Below are 19,242 nucleotides of genomic sequence, written 5' to 3'. Positions count from 1 at the left end.
CCCACCCCCATCCACCCCCAAGCCCGAGATGCAGAGATCTACTCACCGCCTCCACCGCCGAGCAGGGAACTGTTGGCTACGAGAGAGAGAAAGAGAAGCAGGTTAGTAGGCCAGTGGCCAGAGCGGACAGCTGTGTGGGACTGGGGGACAAGGGGGGGGCTCAGTGGGTCCCTGGAGCAGCAGGCCCAGGACCCAGTTCTTAGATTTAGTCACAGGGGCTCCCAGGCTCCGAGCTGGGGCAGTAGAGAAGAGCCCCTTCCTACGGGCCTGAGGTTTTGGGGGTTTTTGGTCGGTCGTGGGCCTGAACTCTGGGCCTGAGGCACTGTCCCTCAGCTCTTCAGCTCAAGGCTAGCACTCTACCACTTGAGCCACAGCGCCACTTCCAGTTTTCTGGTGCTTAATTGGAGATAAGAATCTCACAGCCTTTCCCTGCTTGTCTGGCTTTGAACCATGATCCTCAGATCTCAGCCTCCTGAGTAGCTAGGATTATAGGTGTGAGCCACCAGTGCCTGGCAAGGGTCTGAGGTTTGTAGGGTGCAGGGGCACAGGGGAGTCCCGAGGGCCGCCCGCTCCCCGAAGCAGCTTTGCGTGGGGTCAGATGTCAGGTGTTGTGTTCCCCACATCCTTCTCCCCACTTTTACCCCATAGCATCTTTTGTGTTGTTATCAGTGATGGCGTTTGAACTCAGGGCCTGATCACTGTTCCTGAGCTTTTGTGCTCAAGGCTCTACCACTTCGAGCCACAGCTTCACTTCCCGTTTCCTACGTTAATTGAAGATGAGTCTCACAGGGACTTTTCAGTGTGGGCTGGCTTTGAACCGTGATCCTCAGATCTCAGGCTCCTGATTAGCTAGGATGACAGGCGTGAGCCACCAGCACAAGGCAGCCTGGAGCCCTCTAAGGCCCACCGCTGCTGGCCTGGTCAAAGATGTGGGGAGCACAGGGACGCCTGAATCCCACCTCCCGGTGCTCACAGGCTGCCAGGGGCACAGACAGACATAAACCAACCAGAAAACAACTAGAGAGCAGGTATGGGAAGCACTGCCCAGAATGAGCAGATGTCAGGTGACCACTGTGTCCAACAGGTGGGTGACTGGGCCGTGCCTCAGTTTCCCCACATGTAAAAAGGACAGAGCCGCCCCATCCCACAGGGTGGGTATGAAGGTCAAGGGAGAGGGTCCTCAGAGATGGGCCTGGAGGCAGGAGGAGACCCCGCATCCTGCCTGGCTGGAGGTGGTCATTAGGAGGAGGCCTGCTGGCCTGGGACGGCCCCTCGCGGAGGGGCCCTGTCCATCGTGATCTGCCCACCTGTCCATGTGGCTGACATGTAGTCAACACCAAGCTGGCAGCCCCTCCTCACGGATGCCTGTCAAAGTCCCCCTGGTCAGCCCGGGTTCCCTTCTGCCCAAGCCTGCGCCCATAAGAGATGGGAGGGTCGGGCGCCGGTGGCTCACGCCTGCCATCCTAGCTACCCAGGAGGCTGAGATCAGAGGATCACGGTTCTAAGCCAGCAGGAAAGTCCAAGAGACTCTCATCTCCAATTAACCACCAGAAAACCGGAAGTGGCGCTGTGGCTCAAGTAGTAGAGTGCTAGCCTACAGCGCCCAGGCCCCGAGTTCAAGCCCCACAACCGACACACACACACACACACACACACACACACACACACAAAGGTGGGAGAAGCGCAGGTGAGGTAGAGGGGTTCCCGGCTCACATGCTGCCCAGGACGTTTTGCCTGCGGCCCCCCCACCCCCAGAACCTTGTCCCCACCCTACTGGGCCACCAGGCTGCGGCCGGGGGCTTTGTGCGGAGGCTGTGGACGCCGCTAAGTGGTGTTGGGTGAGTCCGAGTGGTTGGTCTCCCAGACCTGCCAGCTCCTCGCTTGGGGAATAATTAATTCCACAGCCTGAAAACCCAGGGCTGCGAGTTGCCACGTTACTTGGGAGATTAATACAAGCAGCTAATTAAGATGGAGAGGCAAGGAGCGGCCGGGCGCTCCCAGAACAGGGTGGAGGCCGCGGGGAGACACGAGCCCAGAGAATGGGAACAGGCCACACGCGCGGGGGGTGGGGGCAGGCATGGGGGCTGGCTCGGGCAGAGCCGGCCCCACACCGGGTTTGGATGTTGCCTTTGCCCCAGGAACCTCCATTTCCACTGACCTAGGGAAGCCGGCTTGCTGGGCACAAATGACCCCACTTATCACCAAGACAAAGCCACCGGGGTGGGGCTCCTGTCTCCATTGACAAAGAAGGAAACTGAGGCTCAGAGAGACAAGAGTCCCACCGTGGTGCTGGTGGCTCAAGCCTGTAACCCTTGCTATTCAGGATTCCGTGCCAGCCTGGGCCAAGAGAGTGTGAGACTCTTTCTCTTGCCAATTAACCAAAAAGCGAGAAGCTGTGCTCAAGTGGTAGAGCGCCAGCCTGGGGCAAAGCGGCTAAGGGATTGTGCTCTGGTCCTGAGTTCAAGCCCCATGACCCGGTCTGACTCCAAAGAAACACTCCTTCCATTGGAGAGATCTGAGCCTCCCCCCCACCCCCCATACCCTGCAGAACACAGAGGCCTCCTCTTGGACATGGCCTTGATCTCTGAGGTGGGCGGAAACTGGGGTGTCTCCAGCCCCCTGGCACACGACCGCACTGGCGGAAGCTGCCCTCTGCGGCCCCATCACCTCTCTCTTAATTAACACCGCCTGCAAACGAGCTGGCTCCCACCCAAGCAGGGCACCTTGCCAAATGGGTTGGCAGTGAGCTGTGACGGGGTGGGCGGGGCGGGGGCGCTGACTGGCTGCTCCGCGCGGCCCTCCTGGAAGGGGACTCGGCCTCTGCCCTCTGCGGCCCCATGAGGCCTGAACAAAGGACAGGGTCTCCCCGCAATCAACCAGACCTGTCAACAGAGGTCTTTCGTTTGTTGTCAGTCATGGGGCTTGAACTTGGGGCCTGGGCGCTCTCCCTGAGCTCTTTTACTCTACCACATGGAGCCACAGCTCCATTAGTGGTTTTCTGGGGGTTCCTTGGAGATAACAGTCTCTGGGACTTTCCTGCCTGGGCTGGCTTTGAACCGTGATCCTCAGATCTCAGCTTCTTGAATAGCTGGGATTACAGGTGTGCCTGGCTTTGTTTGTTTTTGAGACTGTTCTTGTTATGTTGTCCAGGCTGGCTTTGAACCAACTCCTGGGCACTTCAGTTTCCTATGTCTCAGCTTCCTATGTAGTTGGGGTTTCAGGGGTGCATCTGTCCCTTACACAGGGGAGGGCTGCACTGGGGGGCTGGGGCTCTGGGCTGCACCGGTGGGGGGCAGGCTCTGGGCTGGGCTGTGGACCACCCTGCCCCCGCCCCTATCTGCTCTTGGCCTTCGCCCGGGCTTGAGGGGCAGCCTCCCTGCCCGGCTCCACACCCCACTGGACTTGATGAGCTGGCTTCCAGCCCAACATGCCCCCGTGACCTTGGGTGCCCCCCATAATGCCAGTCACTGCTAAGTCCTCTACTGGGGCGGGGGGGGGGCCCGGAAGGGGGATCTCAGCCTCCCTTCTGCGCATTCTGCCTGTGATCTCTCCCCACCTCACCCCTCCGGCCCCCGGTCCCGCTCTGCCCTTGAGGGTGAGCCGGGCTCACTCCAGCCTGTGTCCCTGCTCCCGGCTGGGGCGCTGGCCACTGCCCAGGGAGAGGGACGGGGACAGTCCTGAGGCTTTGGCAATTGTCACCAAAGGTCAGAGGAGGCCCAGGGACAGCTGCAGCCCCAGCCCCGGCTGGCCACGCTCTACACAACCCGTTTTAATTGAGCACCCGCTGTGTGCAGGGCTGTATACGGGGGTACACAGGCCCTCGGGGCGCACAGTCCTGTGGGGGGGGAGATGGGGCAGAGGCGGAGCTGTTCCAGGGGTGCCTTTGCCTGGCTACCATTGTGGGGTGAGCAGGCCAAAGGCACCTGACAAGGAAGGGGGGCAGGCTGGGGGGCCAGCACTGGGGTCCCTTCCTGCTTCCGCCGGGCAGGCGATGGATGATGCGTCTGGCTCACGGAGCGGCTTCCCCGCTGGACCTGGGCCTCAGCACAATGGAATCCCTTTTACTATCTGAAGGAAAGATGGACTTCTAGGTCACAGAACGTGTTTTAGCATATCATACGAATCTATGTGACTTTATGCCAACAAAGCTATAAGGGAAGACGTGGAGCGCCGCTGAGCTGGGCGGGTGGAGCTCAGGCGCGGCTGGTTCTGGCTGGGAGGCGCTGGGATGGCTCGGAACAATTGTCCTCACTTCTTTCTTCCCCCCAAGCTTCCCGATTCAAACCCTCCCAGGGCTGGGCTGGGGGCCCTGGTAGAGCATTCCCCCTAAATATTCCCAACGGGGACCCCAGGAGCCTCCGTGAGCCCCAGTGGGACAGGAGGTCCCCTCTACTCTCAGAATGGCCGCTCGAGCCAGCTCCCCACCCTCATGGACCCACAAACACATCCCCCCCATCTCCCCAGCCTTCCAGTGGCGGGGCCCAGCTGCCCTGGCTCCTCAGGGACAGACAGAGGCTGGCCGAGGGCTCCCCAGGGGGACAGTGCGGAGAGGACAGGCAGCCGCCAGTGACCCAAGGAAAGCGCTGAGCAGCTGCCTGGGCTGGGGGAGGCGGCGCGTGCGCACAGCCCCGCCCCGCTGCGTGTCCCCTCACCCCTGCCTGCGGCTCTCCCTCCTCACCCTGTCCCCACACCTGGAGCAGCAGGGCGCTGAGGGGGGGTCGGGCCAGATTGGGGGGGAGGAACGGGCCTTGGTGCTCAGCCTCCTGTGAGCCAGACCTCAGCTTTGGCAAAGATGTATCCCACCCCTACCGTGTGCCGGGCTCTGGGATACAGATGGGCGGAGCCCTCTGGCGGAGAGCTCTTGAGACAGTCAAAGGCAGCAGCAGGAGAAGCAACTTGAACCAGAAGCCCTGGGAGTGCCAGAGGTTGTGAAGGAAATCAAAGGAAGAGAGCGGAGAGGGAGAGGCAGGAGGGAGCTGTCTCCAAGGGCTAGCCTAGGACCGGCTGTATGCAGGAGGCAGCCTGGAGGAGCAGTGCAGGTCAGGGGAAGGCCATGCAAAGGCCCTGGGGCAGGAACTGGCCTGGAAGCAGGGAGAGCCCATGGGGGGACCTTGAGAGTCGGTTAGAGATGGGATGGGGTGTTAGGGGAGAGGAAGGATGTGCTACAGAGATGGGCCTGGAGGTGGACGAGCCCCTCCTGCAGAGCCTAATGCTAGCCACAGCCTGACTCGGCGTCACCCCACGGCGACACATGGACGGGGCCCCGGCTCACAGGGGACAGAGGGGAGCGACTTCCAGTTTCCAGAAGTCACAAGCGGGCCGGGAGGAGATGCGGGGAGGGCAATCCATGTTCCCAGAGACACGTTTTAGATTAGAGCCCCCCACAGGTGGAATGAAATGTGAAATGTGCTGAATTTTGAAGATAAAACCAGACACTTCAAAGACACCTCACGCCGGGAAAGTAGTGGCCATGTTTGACAAGCTTCATCCCCTCCGGCCTAGGTCACTGTCCTGAGAGACGCAGCAGCTGGGGGGGTGGGGGGAAGAGCGCCGGGCGGGGGAGGGGGGAGATCGAGGCATGGTGGGGTGGGGTGGGGGTGGGGTGAGGTTGTCTAGCTTGGCAGGAGTTTGGGCTGGTTACTACCAAGTGCATTCTCAGCAAGCTTTCTTGGGGGATTCAACAGTCACCCTAACATCACCTATTACACACGGGGAAACTGAGGCCTTGAGTGGAGACTGGACCCAGGCTATCTAGCCCTTAGCAGAAAAACCCCTGTCTATGTTGACTTTTCTTTTTTTGTATGTGTCAGTCCTGGGGCTTGAACTCAGGGCTTGGGTGCTGTCCCTGCTCTTTAGCTCAAGGCTAGCACTCTACCGCTTGAATCACAGCACCACTTCTGGTTTTCTGGTGGTTCATTGGAGATAAGAGTCTCAAGGCCTTTCCTGCCTGGGCTGGCTTTGAACCGTGGTCCTCAGATCTCAGCTTCCTAAGTAGCTAGGATTACAGGCGTGAGCCACCAGGCCCGGCTATCCCTGAGCTTCCTTTGCTCAAGCGCTCTACCACTGGGACCACAGCGCTACTTCTGGCTCTTTCTAGTGAGTTAGTGGAGATATGAATCTCATGGACTTTCCTGCCCGGGCTGGCTTTGAACCGCCATCCTCAGATCTCAGCCTCCTGAGTAGCTAGGATGACGGGCGTGAGCCACTGGCACCTGACTTGTTCTTGCTTTTATATTTTTGCCAGGCCTAGTCCTGAAATCCCCGGCTGTGACCTTAGGCTGGAATTTTTTTTTTTTTTTTTTGCCGGTCATGGGGCCTGAACTCTGGGCCTGGGCGCTGTCCCTCAGCTCTTCAGCTCAAGGCTAGCGCTCTACCACTGGAGCCACAACGCCACTTCCGGCTTTTTTTGTTTATGTGGTTCTGAGGAATTGAACCCAGGGCCTCATGCTTGCAAGGCAAGCGCTCTGCTGCTGAGCCACCTTCCCAGCCCTTAGGCTGGAATTTTTAACCTCCTGGGACCTCAGTTTCCTCCTTTGGGAATAGGGGGAGGTGAACGACCTGAAGCATCCTGGGAACTCTGGACCTTAAAACTGCTCTGAGAGCACCAGTGCTGTGGCTCAAGTGGTAGAGCGCCAGCCTTGAGCTGAAGAGCTCAGGGACAGTGCCCAGGCCCAGAGTTCAAACCCCGCAACTTATAAAAACAAACAAACCAAAAACCAAAATCCAACCCTGCTCCGTGGGACCGTCCTTGACTGTGTTTGGTTGTGATATCAAAATCCAGAGACTGGGTTCTTTTCGAGGGATTGAGGTCCCTTTGCGTCACGGTTCTGGGGTTGCAGGGTCTGGGTGCGGGTGCTGGCTGCAGGCCCGGAGCTGCGGGGCGGCCGCAGGCGGAGCCGGACGGGTCCAGGCCAGCTCTGGCCTCATCCCCATCCACTCCCGCCACCCGGGGGCCCCTCCGCCTGCTCTCCCTCCACATGAGTTTCCAGCACATGAACTTTTGGGGGACACACACTCTAGCCACAGCCCGGCTTCACTGTGGCACTGGATGCTGAAGCCGGGGTCCCGGGTCCCCGTGCTCTCAGATCCCACAGGGGGGAGAGGGTGGTGACCCCCAATGTCCTTTATTCAGCTCCGGCGGGTGGGCGCTGGCTCACCAAGGCAGAGTGAGATGGGGAAACTGAGGTCACCTGCCTGGAGCCCTGCTGGTCTGATGCTGGAGCCTGGGCCTCACTGAGGTTGGGTTTGTTGGCCTCCAGTGCTGAGCCTCTAGCTACCTTTCCTGAGGCAAGACAGCATCGTCCAAACTGCCGGGGAGCCTGGCCCCACGGGGCCTTCTCTCCGAGGGCCCCCGGGTCTCCTCTTTCCTGGTGGCCCCATGTCAGATCCCCAGCTCTTCTTCAGCTTCCCCTGCACCCCTCATGGCTCTTCACCCCCAGATCCACCGCATAATCCTGTCCCTACACAAGCCATCCAGCCTGGGGGGCGGCTCACACCTGCCATCCTAGCTACTCAGGAGGCTGAGATCGGAGGATCGCGGTTCAAAGCCAACTGACTCCCCAGGTAAGCACCAGAAAAGCCAGGAGTAGAGCTGTGGCTTGAGCAAAAAAGCACAAAGACAGCACCCAAGCCCTGAGTTCAAGCCCCAGGATTGGCAAATGCGTGCGCATGTGCACGCGCGCGCACACACACACACACACACCATCCATCCATCCATCCATCCATCCATCCATCAAGCTGTTTAGAGCTCCAAGTAGGTTATTTGGCTGAGGTTCTCTGCTTGGTCCCTTCCTGCCTAGATTCCTGGGCTCCCTCCTGGCTGGAGAGGTAGGCTCCCAAGCTAGACCCTGACCCCAGATGACACAGAGCCCCCCTCTCCCCAGACCCCGTCCCTACGTGCCTCCTCCATATTGGTCTTCAGTTATGCAGGAGATTCACATTCAACTCATTGCCCCAAATTGGATAAAATACATCAACAGCGAAAGTGAGGTGAGTCACCATTAGCTCATCGTGGGCAGCCGGGGGGCTAGCCCCAGCGCCCACCCCTCCAGAGCCGCCCAGCCTTCCATCAAAACCAAAGAACTTAATAAGGAGTTGGAGCGAGCGTGTTGGGTGGGGGGGCATGGGGTGGGTTTGGGGGGGGGGAGGCTCGGCGAGGTCCAGCGACTTGCCCAAGGCCTCACAGCTGGGAACTGGGGCGGTGGGGGACCGAATGCAGCAGTCTGAGCTCCAGTGGAGCACAGGAGGGCTGTGCCCCCCCCAGCTGCCTCCCCACCCCCAGCCCCAGGCAGAGCTCTCAGCAGCCCACCCCACCATTAGCATAACCACCCGAGTCCCTGAAACCCAATTACCAGGAGATGACTTGGGCCCCAGCCAGCCGGTGTCCTCTCCATCTCTGCAGGAATGAGGGGCTGAGACCCGAGGCAGCCAGGGAAGATGGGGGGCTGGGGAAAGGAGTCTATTCACAACTTGGGGATCTGAAGGCAGCTTTGTCTCCCCTGGGCCCACTACTCCTAGGTCCCCAGCTTGCTGAGTGGCTCTGGGCAACCTCTTGCCCTCTCTGAGCTTCAGGTTTTTTTGTTTTGTTTTGGTCGGTTGTGGGGCTTGAACTCTGGGCCTGGGCGCTGTCCCTCAGCTCTTCAGCTCAAGGTAAGCGCTCTACCACTTGAGCTACAGCACCACTTCCGGTTTTCTGGTGGTTCATTGGCGATAAGAGTCTCATGGACCTTCCTGCTGGCTTTGAACTGTGATCTTCAGATCTGAGCCTCCTGAGAAGCTAGGATGGCAGGCGTGAGCCACCAGCACCTGGCTCAGCTTTTTTTCCAGAAAGGACAAAACCAGGAGCTGCCTGAGTAGCAGAGGAACAGTGACAAGTGAGCCCTGGTTCTGAACAGCCCGGCAGGGACCAGCTTCTATCCCCATGGCCCTGACTCTCTCCGCACCCCCATGCCTCCTTCCCACACCTTTCATCCAGCTTATTTATTTATTCATTGTGCCAGTACTGGGTTTGAACTTAGGGCTTCTTGTTCTTGCTTAGCTCTTTCTCTCAAGGCAGATGCTCTACCACTTGAACCATACCTAAGGCTGAGATCTGAGGGTCAGGGTTCAAAGCCAGCCCAGGTAGGAAAGTCTCCGAGAGACTCTTATCTCCAATGAGCCATCAGTAAACTGGAAGTGGAGCTGTGGCTCCAAGTGGTAGAGTGCTAGCCCTGAGCAGAAAGAGCTCAGGGACAGCACCCAGGCCCCAAGTTCAAGTCCCACCACGGACTAAAAAAAGAAAGAGATCAGGGCTGATATGCAGGGCTCCATTTCTCCACACAATGCCCTGTGCCCTACCCCCAGGCTGGCACTTGGACACTGGGCTTCCCTGCCCCAAGTGAAGCTTGGTTCTTTGTAACTGACCCACTGTGCTCAGGTACAGTAACAGAAAACAGAGCCAGGCCCCCCTTCCCGGAGTGGAAGCCCCGCCCCTAGATTATCATGCATCTTCTCCAGGGCTTCACCCAGAGTTGCCTGTAGCAAGAGGTCCTGGGGTTGGTGGGTGTGTCAGTCCCTGGTTCTTACATAAATAGCAATACAGCCCCGTACGTGTGCATTCAGGGGCCTAGACCCCAGCTGCGCCACGTCCTGGGTAAGCCACACACAGCAAGCCAGCCAATTCCACCACAGAGACCCAGAGACCCAGAGATGAACAGTTGGGCCCCTGCTTTTCTCCTTTTGCAACCAAACCGCAGTAGCATCCGTGCATGGCCTGCGCACGTGCCAGCCTTTCTCTGGGAATGGGGCTGTGGTATATGTGCATCTTTAACTTTACTAGTTATTGCCAAATTGCTCTCCAAAGTGGTTGTTCAGATGATCGTTTTAAAATATAAATTAGATCATGTCACTTTCCTGCTTAAAACTCTCAAATAGCTTCCTATTATACTTAGAATAAAATCCATATTCCCCTCCATGAATGCATGACTGCGTCCATGCTCTGCTCCCTCCTCCTGCCCGCCCTCTCAATTTCCTGGCTCCTTTTCTCCTCCTTAAATAGGTCTGGCTCGCTCCTGCCCCAGGGCCTTTGCACACGACTCCCCAGTATCCTGCATATTTTCCTCCCAGCTCTTTCTAGACTGCTTCCTTCTTCTCAAGTCTTTGTGGAAATGTCACCTCCACTGAGGGACCTTCTCTGACCACTCAAAGTGCCCTTTACCCATTCTTCTTATCACCCTGTTTCCTGCTCAATCCCATAATGACCTCCTCCTTTCGTTTACCAGCCTGGTGGCCTGGTGGTCAGAGGGACTCATTGGCTTAACTCCTGGATTCCCAAGGCCAGCCTGGGGACTGAGCTCAGTAGAGCTCTGGCCTCGTATGCTTGAGGCCCTGGGCATGAGATTGAGAGCATGGCAGATCAGAACACGCAGATCACTTATTCATTCAGCAGACGTTGCTTGGGCCTCATGTCCAGAAGGGTGAATGAGAATGAGCCCCGAGAGGCAGGCAGGGGGAGCTGGGTGTCCCTGGCCTCTAGGGTCCTCCTGGATCTCTCCTCAAGGATGTGGGGAGTTATGGCAGATGCTGGATTCGGGGGGCAGGGGGAGCAGCCACGGGTGGTCTGAGCTCGGGAGGCCCAAAGAGGGCCGGGTTGGACATCAGAGCAGCTTCTAACCTAGAGCTCAGCTGCAAAGAAACAGCAGTATACCAGGCGCCTGCAAGCTGCTACTCACTGCTGAGTGCGCTGAGATCCGAGGATTGGATTTGAAGTCAGCCTGGGTAGGGAAATCCGTGAGACTCTTTTTTCTCCAATGAACCACAAAAAGGTGGGTGAAGCTGTGGCCCAGGGGGCAGAGCGATAGCCTGGAGCAGAAAAGCTCGGGGCAGTGTCCAGGCCTGAGTTCAAGCCCCAGGACTGGCAACATAAATAAATAATTAACAGGACAGTGGTAGCTCTGGCCGCCCCCTCCCCTGCCCTGCCCCCCCATCCACCGGTCCCACTTCCCATGGTCCTCTGTAGTGAGCCGAGGGGGCCAGCCTGGGTCTCTCACTCTCTGAAGTCACAGTCCCCGTCTCCTTTGGGCATGTGCTCAGATATCCATACACACAAAACACTGCCCAAGACTTGAGTAGGTGGGCAGGGACCCCAAGGGTCCTCCCTAGACCCCCGCAAGCCCCCTTGATGTAACCCACCTCCCTGCTCCAGCTGGGAAACTGAGACCCTGGAAGGAGAGAAAGTGAAGCCTCAGAGTGGAATTCCTACCCCAGGGCACTTGCTGGATGGGCGTGTGTATGTGCATGTGCGTGTGTGCGTGTGTGTGTGTGTGCATGTGTGTGCGTGTGTGTGTGTGCATGTGTGTGTGTGTGTGTGTGTGTGTGTGACATGCACACAGAGGCTCAACCCTGGCAAGGACAGCAGAAAAGTGGTAGCCAATTGCTGCACAAGGAATTTAAGTTAGACACCAGAAAAGACTTCTTCGGTTCCCTGTGACCCCCCACCCCCAGGAGTCTCAGGACAGGAGGCTGGAGATGAAGCCCCTTCAGGGCGGCTCTGCCAGCAAGAGGCCTACTGCATCTGACTCCACAGTCAGCCCTTAGGATGAGGCACCAGGGCCTGAGGCCCAGGGGAGGCCCAGGCCCGTGCTTTGCCTCTCCCTCCCTGCACTGGCCTGGGATTCTCCTCCTCTTCTTGGTCCTGCTCTACCAACTTGAGTTTCATTCTTGGAGGGAGGAGGGAGGAGAAGAAGAGGGGAAGCAGGAGGGAGGAGAAAGCCCCCGGTGTGGCAGCCATTGGTATGCGAGGCCCAGCCTCAGCTCTTTAAGAATCCCTCCTCAGCAGCGTGCCGGTTGCTGGGCAACCCATCCCGCCCCGCCCCCTGAGGCTGGCGCTGGTCCTCTTCCCCTCCCCCTCTTCCCAGGGCTCCTCCTCCTCCTCCCTCTCCCCTCCTCCTACTCCACCCAGCCTCAGCAGGGTTCTGAGCCTAGACTCTGCCAGGCCTGGCTGCCAGGGCCACCTGTGCCTGACAGGTAAGGGACTTGGAGGTGAGCTCACAGTCTCTAGCCCCCAGCCCTGCCCCTGCAGGACTTGGAGGGGGAAACCCCTAGTTTAGCAAGGCCGGCAGGTGAGGGCAGAAGATGCTCTGTGTCTAGGAGCTGTCTTGGAGGGGTGGAAATGTTGGCTCACAACCAGTTCCTTGTGCTCCCCCCCCCTTCCAGGGCATCATCTTCAGCTGCCCTGACATGCTAGACTCTACCTGGGTGCCCAGAGGAGGACCCCAGGGGCAATTGGAGTGGGAGAGGGGAGGAGGGGCTCTGGCTGGCTGAGCTGGGTGCTGGGGGGCTCCTAGGGGTGAAGGGAGATGGGGGCAGGAAGCCAACTGGGACTGGGACAGCAGATGGCGAGCCATGGCCTCTGAGGCCCCTGGAGAAGCAGTCTGGTGTGCAGGGGTGGGAGAGGCTCAGGGATGGGGCGGGAGGGTCCCCACAGGCCCAGCAGAGGCCTCTGACATCCCCCTCCCTTTCCCTTCTCCCCCTTGGCCACGCACAGGGACCGGATCCTCTGCTTCCTCCATTTTTTTTTTTTTTTGGGTGCCAGTACTGGGGCTTGAACTCATGGCCGGGACACTTTTCCTTAGCTTTTGCACTCAAGGCTCTCCTTCTACCGTTTGAGCCACAACTCCACTTTTGGGTGGTTAACTGGAAGTCTCAGAGACTTTCCTGCCTGAGCTGGCTTCAAATTGTGATCCTCAGATCTCAGCCTCCAGAGTAACTAGGATTACAGGCATGATCCACCAGTGCCCGGCTCTCTCCTGCCTGACAGGACTCTACCTCTTACTCCCACGTGGCAGCCTTTCCCCACAGCCTCTGCCCCGGCCCACACTTCCGGTCTGCAGATGCACGCCACCCCCTCTAGGTAGGCCCGGGCTGTCCCTCCAGACACTGCTTGCATCTCTTTCCTGAACTCCATGTGTAACAGGTGAATGATGGCCAAGTTGAGGGAGCCTTAAATCACCATAAAAGCATGTCCTCTGCTGGGAATAATGGCTGGGAGGGGGGAGGGAAAGAGAGAGAGGCGGCCTTGTTCTTCTGGAACTCGGGGGGGGGCGGTGATGTCATTCGTGGGCTCCCACGGGGCTTGGGACCAGCAGCCGCAGTCCCACCTGGGCATTTCAGGGACCCCCTCCTCTCCTGGGGGGTGGGCAGGATCTTGTCCAGAGCCAGGTTTGGATTTTGATTCTTTCTGGAATGTTCTTCCCAACATTGGTTCCTACCTATTGAGGAACCCCCCTCCCACCTCCCTGGAAGAGGGCCTGGGTGCCCTGTATTGTGAATCGTGGCTAGTTTGTTGCCCTGAAGGCGCTTTCAGCCTGATGCTTGCTGGTATACAATGTCATCCACACACTCCTTCAGCAGCGCTGGGCTGTGCTGGCCCAGCCCTGGGCACTGGACACGCAGCCAGAGCAGTCCCTGCTCTGCCTCCACGGTGCTCCAGTCAGATGGAAGAGGCTGATGCCCTGATCCTAAGTCAAGCTGTTATTTGCTGCTGTTTTACGACAGCCAGGGGGAAAGACAAGCGCGCCTATGACATCATCTACCTCGAGGGAGCTTTGGGGAGATGGAAGTGTCCAGCAGGTGGGAAACAGGAGTCACACACATCATGAGTGCCACAAACTGAGCTAAGTGCCATGAACAAGAACAGAGAATGAGCAAGGCTCAACAGATACCAAAGCTTATGTTGAGCCAGCTGTGATGACACACACTTGAAATCCCCGCATTTGGAAGGCAGAGGCAAGCAAGGTGAGGCCAGCCTGGGCTCTACAGCAGAGGCCTATCTCACAAATAATCCAAGGGCTCCGAGTCTCTAATCCTAGCTACTCAGGAGGCTGAGATCTGAGATCACCCTTCAAAGCCAGCCAGCGCAGGACAAGTCCTTGAGACTATCTCCAGTTCACCACCAAGAAGAAGTTGGAAGAGTGGCTTAAGCAGTAGAGCTCTGGCTATGCGTGAAAAAGCCAACAGTGCAAGAGCACAAGGCCCCGGGTTCAAGCCCCAGCACCTGCACACACAAAAAATTAAAATTATGATGGGTGCCGGTGGCTCACGCCTGTCATCCTAGCCACTCAGGAGGCTGAGATCTGAGGATCGCGGTTCAAAGCCAGTCTGGGCAGGAAAGTCTGTCTATGAGACTTTTATCTCCAATAAACCAGCAAGAAACAGGAAGTGATGCTGTGGCTCAAGTGGTAGAGCGCTAGCCTTGAGCTGAAGAGCTGAGGGACAGCGTCCAGGCCCAGAGTTCAAGACCGAAAAAAAGAAAAAGAAAAAAAAAGAAAAAGAAAGCTATCAAATGTGGATCTTCAGCCTTGAACTTCCAGAACCTTGAGTTGAATAAACCATTTTCTTTATATATTATCTGGTCCTAAGAAGTGGCACTGTGGCTCAAGTGGTAGATCGCTAGCCTTGAGCAGAAAAAGCTCAGGAACAGCATCCAGGACCTGAGTTCAAGCCCCAGGACTGATATAAAGCAAATCACAAAAGACATAAATCAATTCCTGAAAGACCAAACATTTGCACAGTGAGACCAAAGGAGGATATTCACAGGAGTGGGTGACAAAGGCTCAGTAGCTATGTATATATGATCATATAAAAAGTATCACCCAGTTAAGCTGGGCGCTGGTGGCTCACGTCTGTGATCTTAGTTACTCAGGAGGCTGTGATCTGAGGATCATGGTTCAAAGCCAGCCCAGGCAGGAAAAGTCCATGAGACTTTTACCTCTAATTAACCACCAGAAAACTGGAAGTGATGCTGTGGCTCAAGTGGTAAGAACACTTGCCTTGAGCTGAAGAGATCAGGGGCATTGACCAGGCCCAGAGTTCAAGCCCCACAACCGACAAAAATAAAATAAAATTGCCCATTCTGTGGTTTCAGTCATAGCAACAACAACAAATGAATGAAAAACAGGGGCACTACCAAACAGGTGCGGGAAGAGGAAGGCTGCTGGAGAACCGGGTGGCCAGGGGCTTGCACGGACTGAGTAGGAGTTTAGGCCTGGGAGGGGGAGGCGCATGGAGGAGCCTCTGTCTGAGTGGGAGGGGCTCAGCGACTGGGAGGGGGGGGGCGGGCCCTGAGCTGGCCCTGTGGGTCTGCTCCTGCGCTGCTCCTCTACCCCAGGCCAGTGGCTCAGTTCAGCCCTTTCTTGCCACCCAGCCTGCTCCCAGGGTTCACCCTGGGGAGTTGCTGGCCTCCTCCTTCCTGGCTTTCCCCCATCTGTGCCCTTGACCTGTAGCCCCTGCTCTGAAGACCTTCTCTCCTGGGCCGGAGACTTCATCCTGCATCTCCCCAGAGCTCTGCCCTGGGGCCTGCCTCCCACTCTTGACCTTGACCAGAGAGAAGCTTCGTCTCTCTGTGTGGCATCCGGGGAAAGTTAAGTGCAGAATGCAGTTGGGACTTGAGTCAGAAAAGCTGCTGGAAGTTTCTGGTGTGGGCTGGTTTGCCAGCCAGGTGTCCCTGGAACGGTGCGCAGAGCCAGCCCACCCACGGGCCACATGTTCACGAATCCATACAAACGGCCCTGAATATATTGGGGATCACCAGGGATCCCAGGGCTCGGGGGGACACACAGGGGGCCCAGGTATGTAATCTGTGATTTTCCTGGCATCCAGTGACCCTGGAAACCTTGAGGACTATGATCTCCAACTGAGGTCCCAGAGATGGGGACAGGAAGTCTCTTGGGTTGAAGTTGGGGCTGGGGGTCCCCCTCCACAGGAGGCTGAGCAGCCTGAGGAGGAGGTCAGGGCCCAAGGTCATGCCCTCTGCCATTGCTCATCCCCGACCACTGGCCCAGAACAGCTTGTGTGCCTGACACAGGGACTAATAAGGTCCCTGATGCCTACTGGCCACTGGTCACCCCTACCCCGGCCTGAACAGCTCCCAATGAGGCCAAGAGGGGCATAGGCTCAGCTGACAACAGTCTGATAATGGCAAATCTAGTGTCACAACACTTCACAGTGTATTTCTTGGGTCTTCAACTGGACTGTCACACTACCCACTGAAAGTCTGTGGTGTCCCCGTTCATAGAAGAGCCAGGTGCTGGTGGCTACGCCTGTAATCCAAGCTACTCAAGAGGCTGAGATCTGAAGACTGAGATTCAAAGCCAGTCCAGACAGGAAAGTCTATGAGTCTCTTACCTCCAATTAACCACCAAAAAAGCCAGGAGTGAAGCTGTGGCTCAGATGGTAGAGTGTCAGCAATTTTTTTTTGTCAGTCATGGGGCTTGAATTCTGGGCCTGGGCCCTGTCCCTCAGCTCTTCAGCTCAAGGCAAGCGCTCTACCACTTGAGCCACAGCGCCACTTCCGGTTTTTTCTGCTTATGTGGTGCTGAGGAATCAAACCCAGGGCCTCATGCATGCAAGGCCAGCACTCTACCACTGAGCCACCTTCCCAGCCAGAGTGCCAGCCTTGAGTGGAAAAACTAAGGGATAGGTCTTAGGCCCTGAGTTCCAATCCCAGTACTGGGGTGCATGCACACGCATGCATACACATGTACACGCACACACACATGCACACGTGCGCACGCACACACACACACACACACACACACACACACACACACTAGAAGTGCGGTGAGGCTGGGACATATTTAGAGTTGCCAGCTGGCAGGCAGTGAACTGGTGAGAAGCCACGGTTTCCTGGAGAGGACAGTGGGTAGCCGGGTACATGGGTAGCCGTGGTGACCAGGATGGGGAGGCGGGACCAGAGTGACCTTGGCTGTCTATTGGAAGGAAGGACATGCCCCGCTCTGCAGGATGCTGTGTGGGTTCGTGCTGCTCTGGGAGCTGGGGCTTGTCTCGAGGTAACCTGCACGATCCTCATTGCTGAGCAGGTCCTGCGTGGGATCAGCCCACAGGTCTAGTTCTGTCCTGGATGGTGTTGTCACTCTCTCACTGCTCATCTGTGTCCTCATGAAGTACACAGCACCCAAGCACTAAGCCAATGTTTGTCAACTCAAAAATCGATTTATCTGCCTCTCATAGCTGACTGTCCCATGGCCCCGGATTATAGTCCTTTGCTGGTGCTCTATTCCTCCTGGGATGAAAGTCAGACTCCCCTAGGCTTATCCAAGACCTTGCACACACACCAGACCTGGCTGACTTCAGCCATCTTGTCCCCCACTCCTTGTCATAGAGTTTTCCTGACTCCCATCCTCCAAACCTGATCACTCAGGCCCAGCCCTTTCCTAGCATGGTGCTTACAGGCTGGGGCTGGGAAGGTGGCTCAGTGGTAGAGTGCTTGCCTTGCATGCATGTGGCCCTGGGTTCAATTCCTCAGTACCACATAGACAGAAAAAGCCAGAAGTGACGCTGTAGGTCAAGTGGTAGAGAGCTAGCCTTGAGCTGAAGAGCTGAGGGACAGCATCCAGGCCCAGAGGTCAAGCCCCAGGACCAAAAAAAGAGTTCCTCCTGCTGTCTTGTCTGGAACCTTCTTTCTGATTCTCCAAAAGCCACTGCCCCTGGGAAGCTGTACAGCAGGTCCTGACTGAGACCTTGTGTATGTCACACAAGGAAACCTGTTTCAGCAAGATCCCACTAAGCTACGATGGTGCAGGCGCCTGTGTTTTGCCAGGGAGAAGTTCACCATGGCCTGATTCACTTGTGGTCCTCAAATGGCAATCAGCCATAAACCACGTGGCGAAGCAAGTTACCTTCCATCACTGGATAGAATATCACATGGCTATTCAAACCACAATTACGAAGGTGACATTTTGAGATCTGGGTTTTGAGATCTGCCAAATAGAGCTCTGCCAGTACCATCCCCCGCACTGGGGGCTCTGAGTGTCTGCTGGGTACCCACCCTGTGCCTGACAGGGGTGGGGGGCATGGGGGGGTCAGAAGAGGAGAAAGACATGCTCGTAATTTCCAAGCCACATGCCACCTGACGCCTAGAGGGATGACGGAGCATCTGCCCCCCCCATGTCCATCTGGGGGTCTGGAAGGCGGAACGGGAAACGCAGCTCTGTAAAAAATTATAGCCATCTCTGCATGGACCAGCCTGGAAGGGAGCAGAGGGAAGGAGTTGTTGACGCCACAGGGCGGGGGCATGGTGGCTGATTTTTCCCTTCCTTTATTGTCGGTATAATGCTGTTTGGGCAATAAATAAAAATTGGGAGGAAAAAAAATAACTGTTTGGTGAACTGAGTAGAAACCCAGAGAAGGAAGGAAAGGAGGCGGGAGGTGAGGCGGGAGAGGTAGGAAGGGTGAAGTTTCCAGGGCTCACAGAGGGGCTGGAAGTGCAGCCCCAGGCAAGACTCGACTCTGGGCAAGATGGGGAGGGAGGGACTGGTGTCTGTGGGGACATTTGTCCCCCGGCAGAGACCTGGGGGAGCATCCTGAGGGTAAGTGGTCCCCAAGAAGTCCTGAAGAACAAATAGTGAAGAGCAGGGTGGGCTGGGCTGCTGGAAGGTGTTCTGACACAAGTCTGGAGTTGGGATAGTGGAGTGGGTCTGCAGAGAAGGGCTCTAGCTGAGGGCGAGGAGTCTGGGAGCGGACCTGAGCGTGCTGAGGCTTCTGGGCAGAAGCAGTCACTCAGAGCAGCCCTCCAGGAGAAGGGAAGCCAGGAAGGGATACTGAGCTCTGGAACAAGGGGACGGATGAGGTCTGACAGCGCAGGTGAGTCTGGGTGGGCAGATAGAGGGGTTCCTAATGTCCTCCAAACAATGCCTGGAACTTTCCAGGCTACCAGGGCGGGGCTGGTCTTGTCTACCCACTTCCTGACCCCCCACATACACATACAACAGGTGCAGACTCCCCGAGACCCCAATGGGTGCCAGGGCTGCCAGCCACGTTCCCATCTGAGGTCTCTGCCACCTTTCGGGCCAACACTGGAGCCAAGTCCTTGCTGCTCCCATTTTACAGTCTGGACACTGAGGCTTGGCCAGGTGAAATAACTCACCCGAGGTCAAGGTCAGGTGGGGAGGGGAGGGGCTGGCATCCGACCCGGGCGGCCCAGGTGGGCAGCTGGGCGCCATTGTGCGCAGAGGAAACCCAGGGGTCTAGGGGCTCAGATGGGGAGCAGCAGGCGAGGGGAGCCTGTGGCGAGGAAGAGGTGCCGGGCAGCCTTCGGAGGAGGCGGTGGGTACCTGTTTATGAATGAATGCATAGGTGGACAGATGAATGAATGAATGGATGGGCAGAGAGGAGGGGCAGCGCGTGATCCAGGCCTCCCCCCCACTGGAGGCTGGCTCGGGAGACTCCCTGGCTCCCCAACTCGAG

At 57.3% G+C, this 19,242-nt stretch overlaps 1 protein-coding gene across 2 annotated transcripts in view; it reads right to left on the bottom strand.

Moving 5' to 3' along the window:
- Window positions 1-19,242, bottom strand: part of Macrod1 (MACRO domain containing 1) — a 139,330-nt gene that overhangs the window by 12,580 nt on the left and 107,508 nt on the right. For both annotated transcript variants that reach the window (XM_013020939.1, XM_013020938.1), the window contains exon 4: window positions 47-76. In XM_013020939.1, the coding sequence (XP_012876393.1) occupies window positions 47-76 (30 nt within the window). The remainder of the gene's footprint in view (window positions 1-46; window positions 77-19,242) is intronic.

The sequence above is a fragment of the Dipodomys ordii genome, unplaced genomic scaffold, assembly GCF_000151885.1.
Source record: "Dipodomys ordii isolate 6190 unplaced genomic scaffold, Dord_2.0 Scaffold54, whole genome shotgun sequence".
NCBI lineage: Eukaryota > Metazoa > Chordata > Mammalia > Rodentia > Heteromyidae > Dipodomys > Dipodomys ordii.
This window is presented reverse-complemented; position numbering and strand designations above follow the sequence as displayed.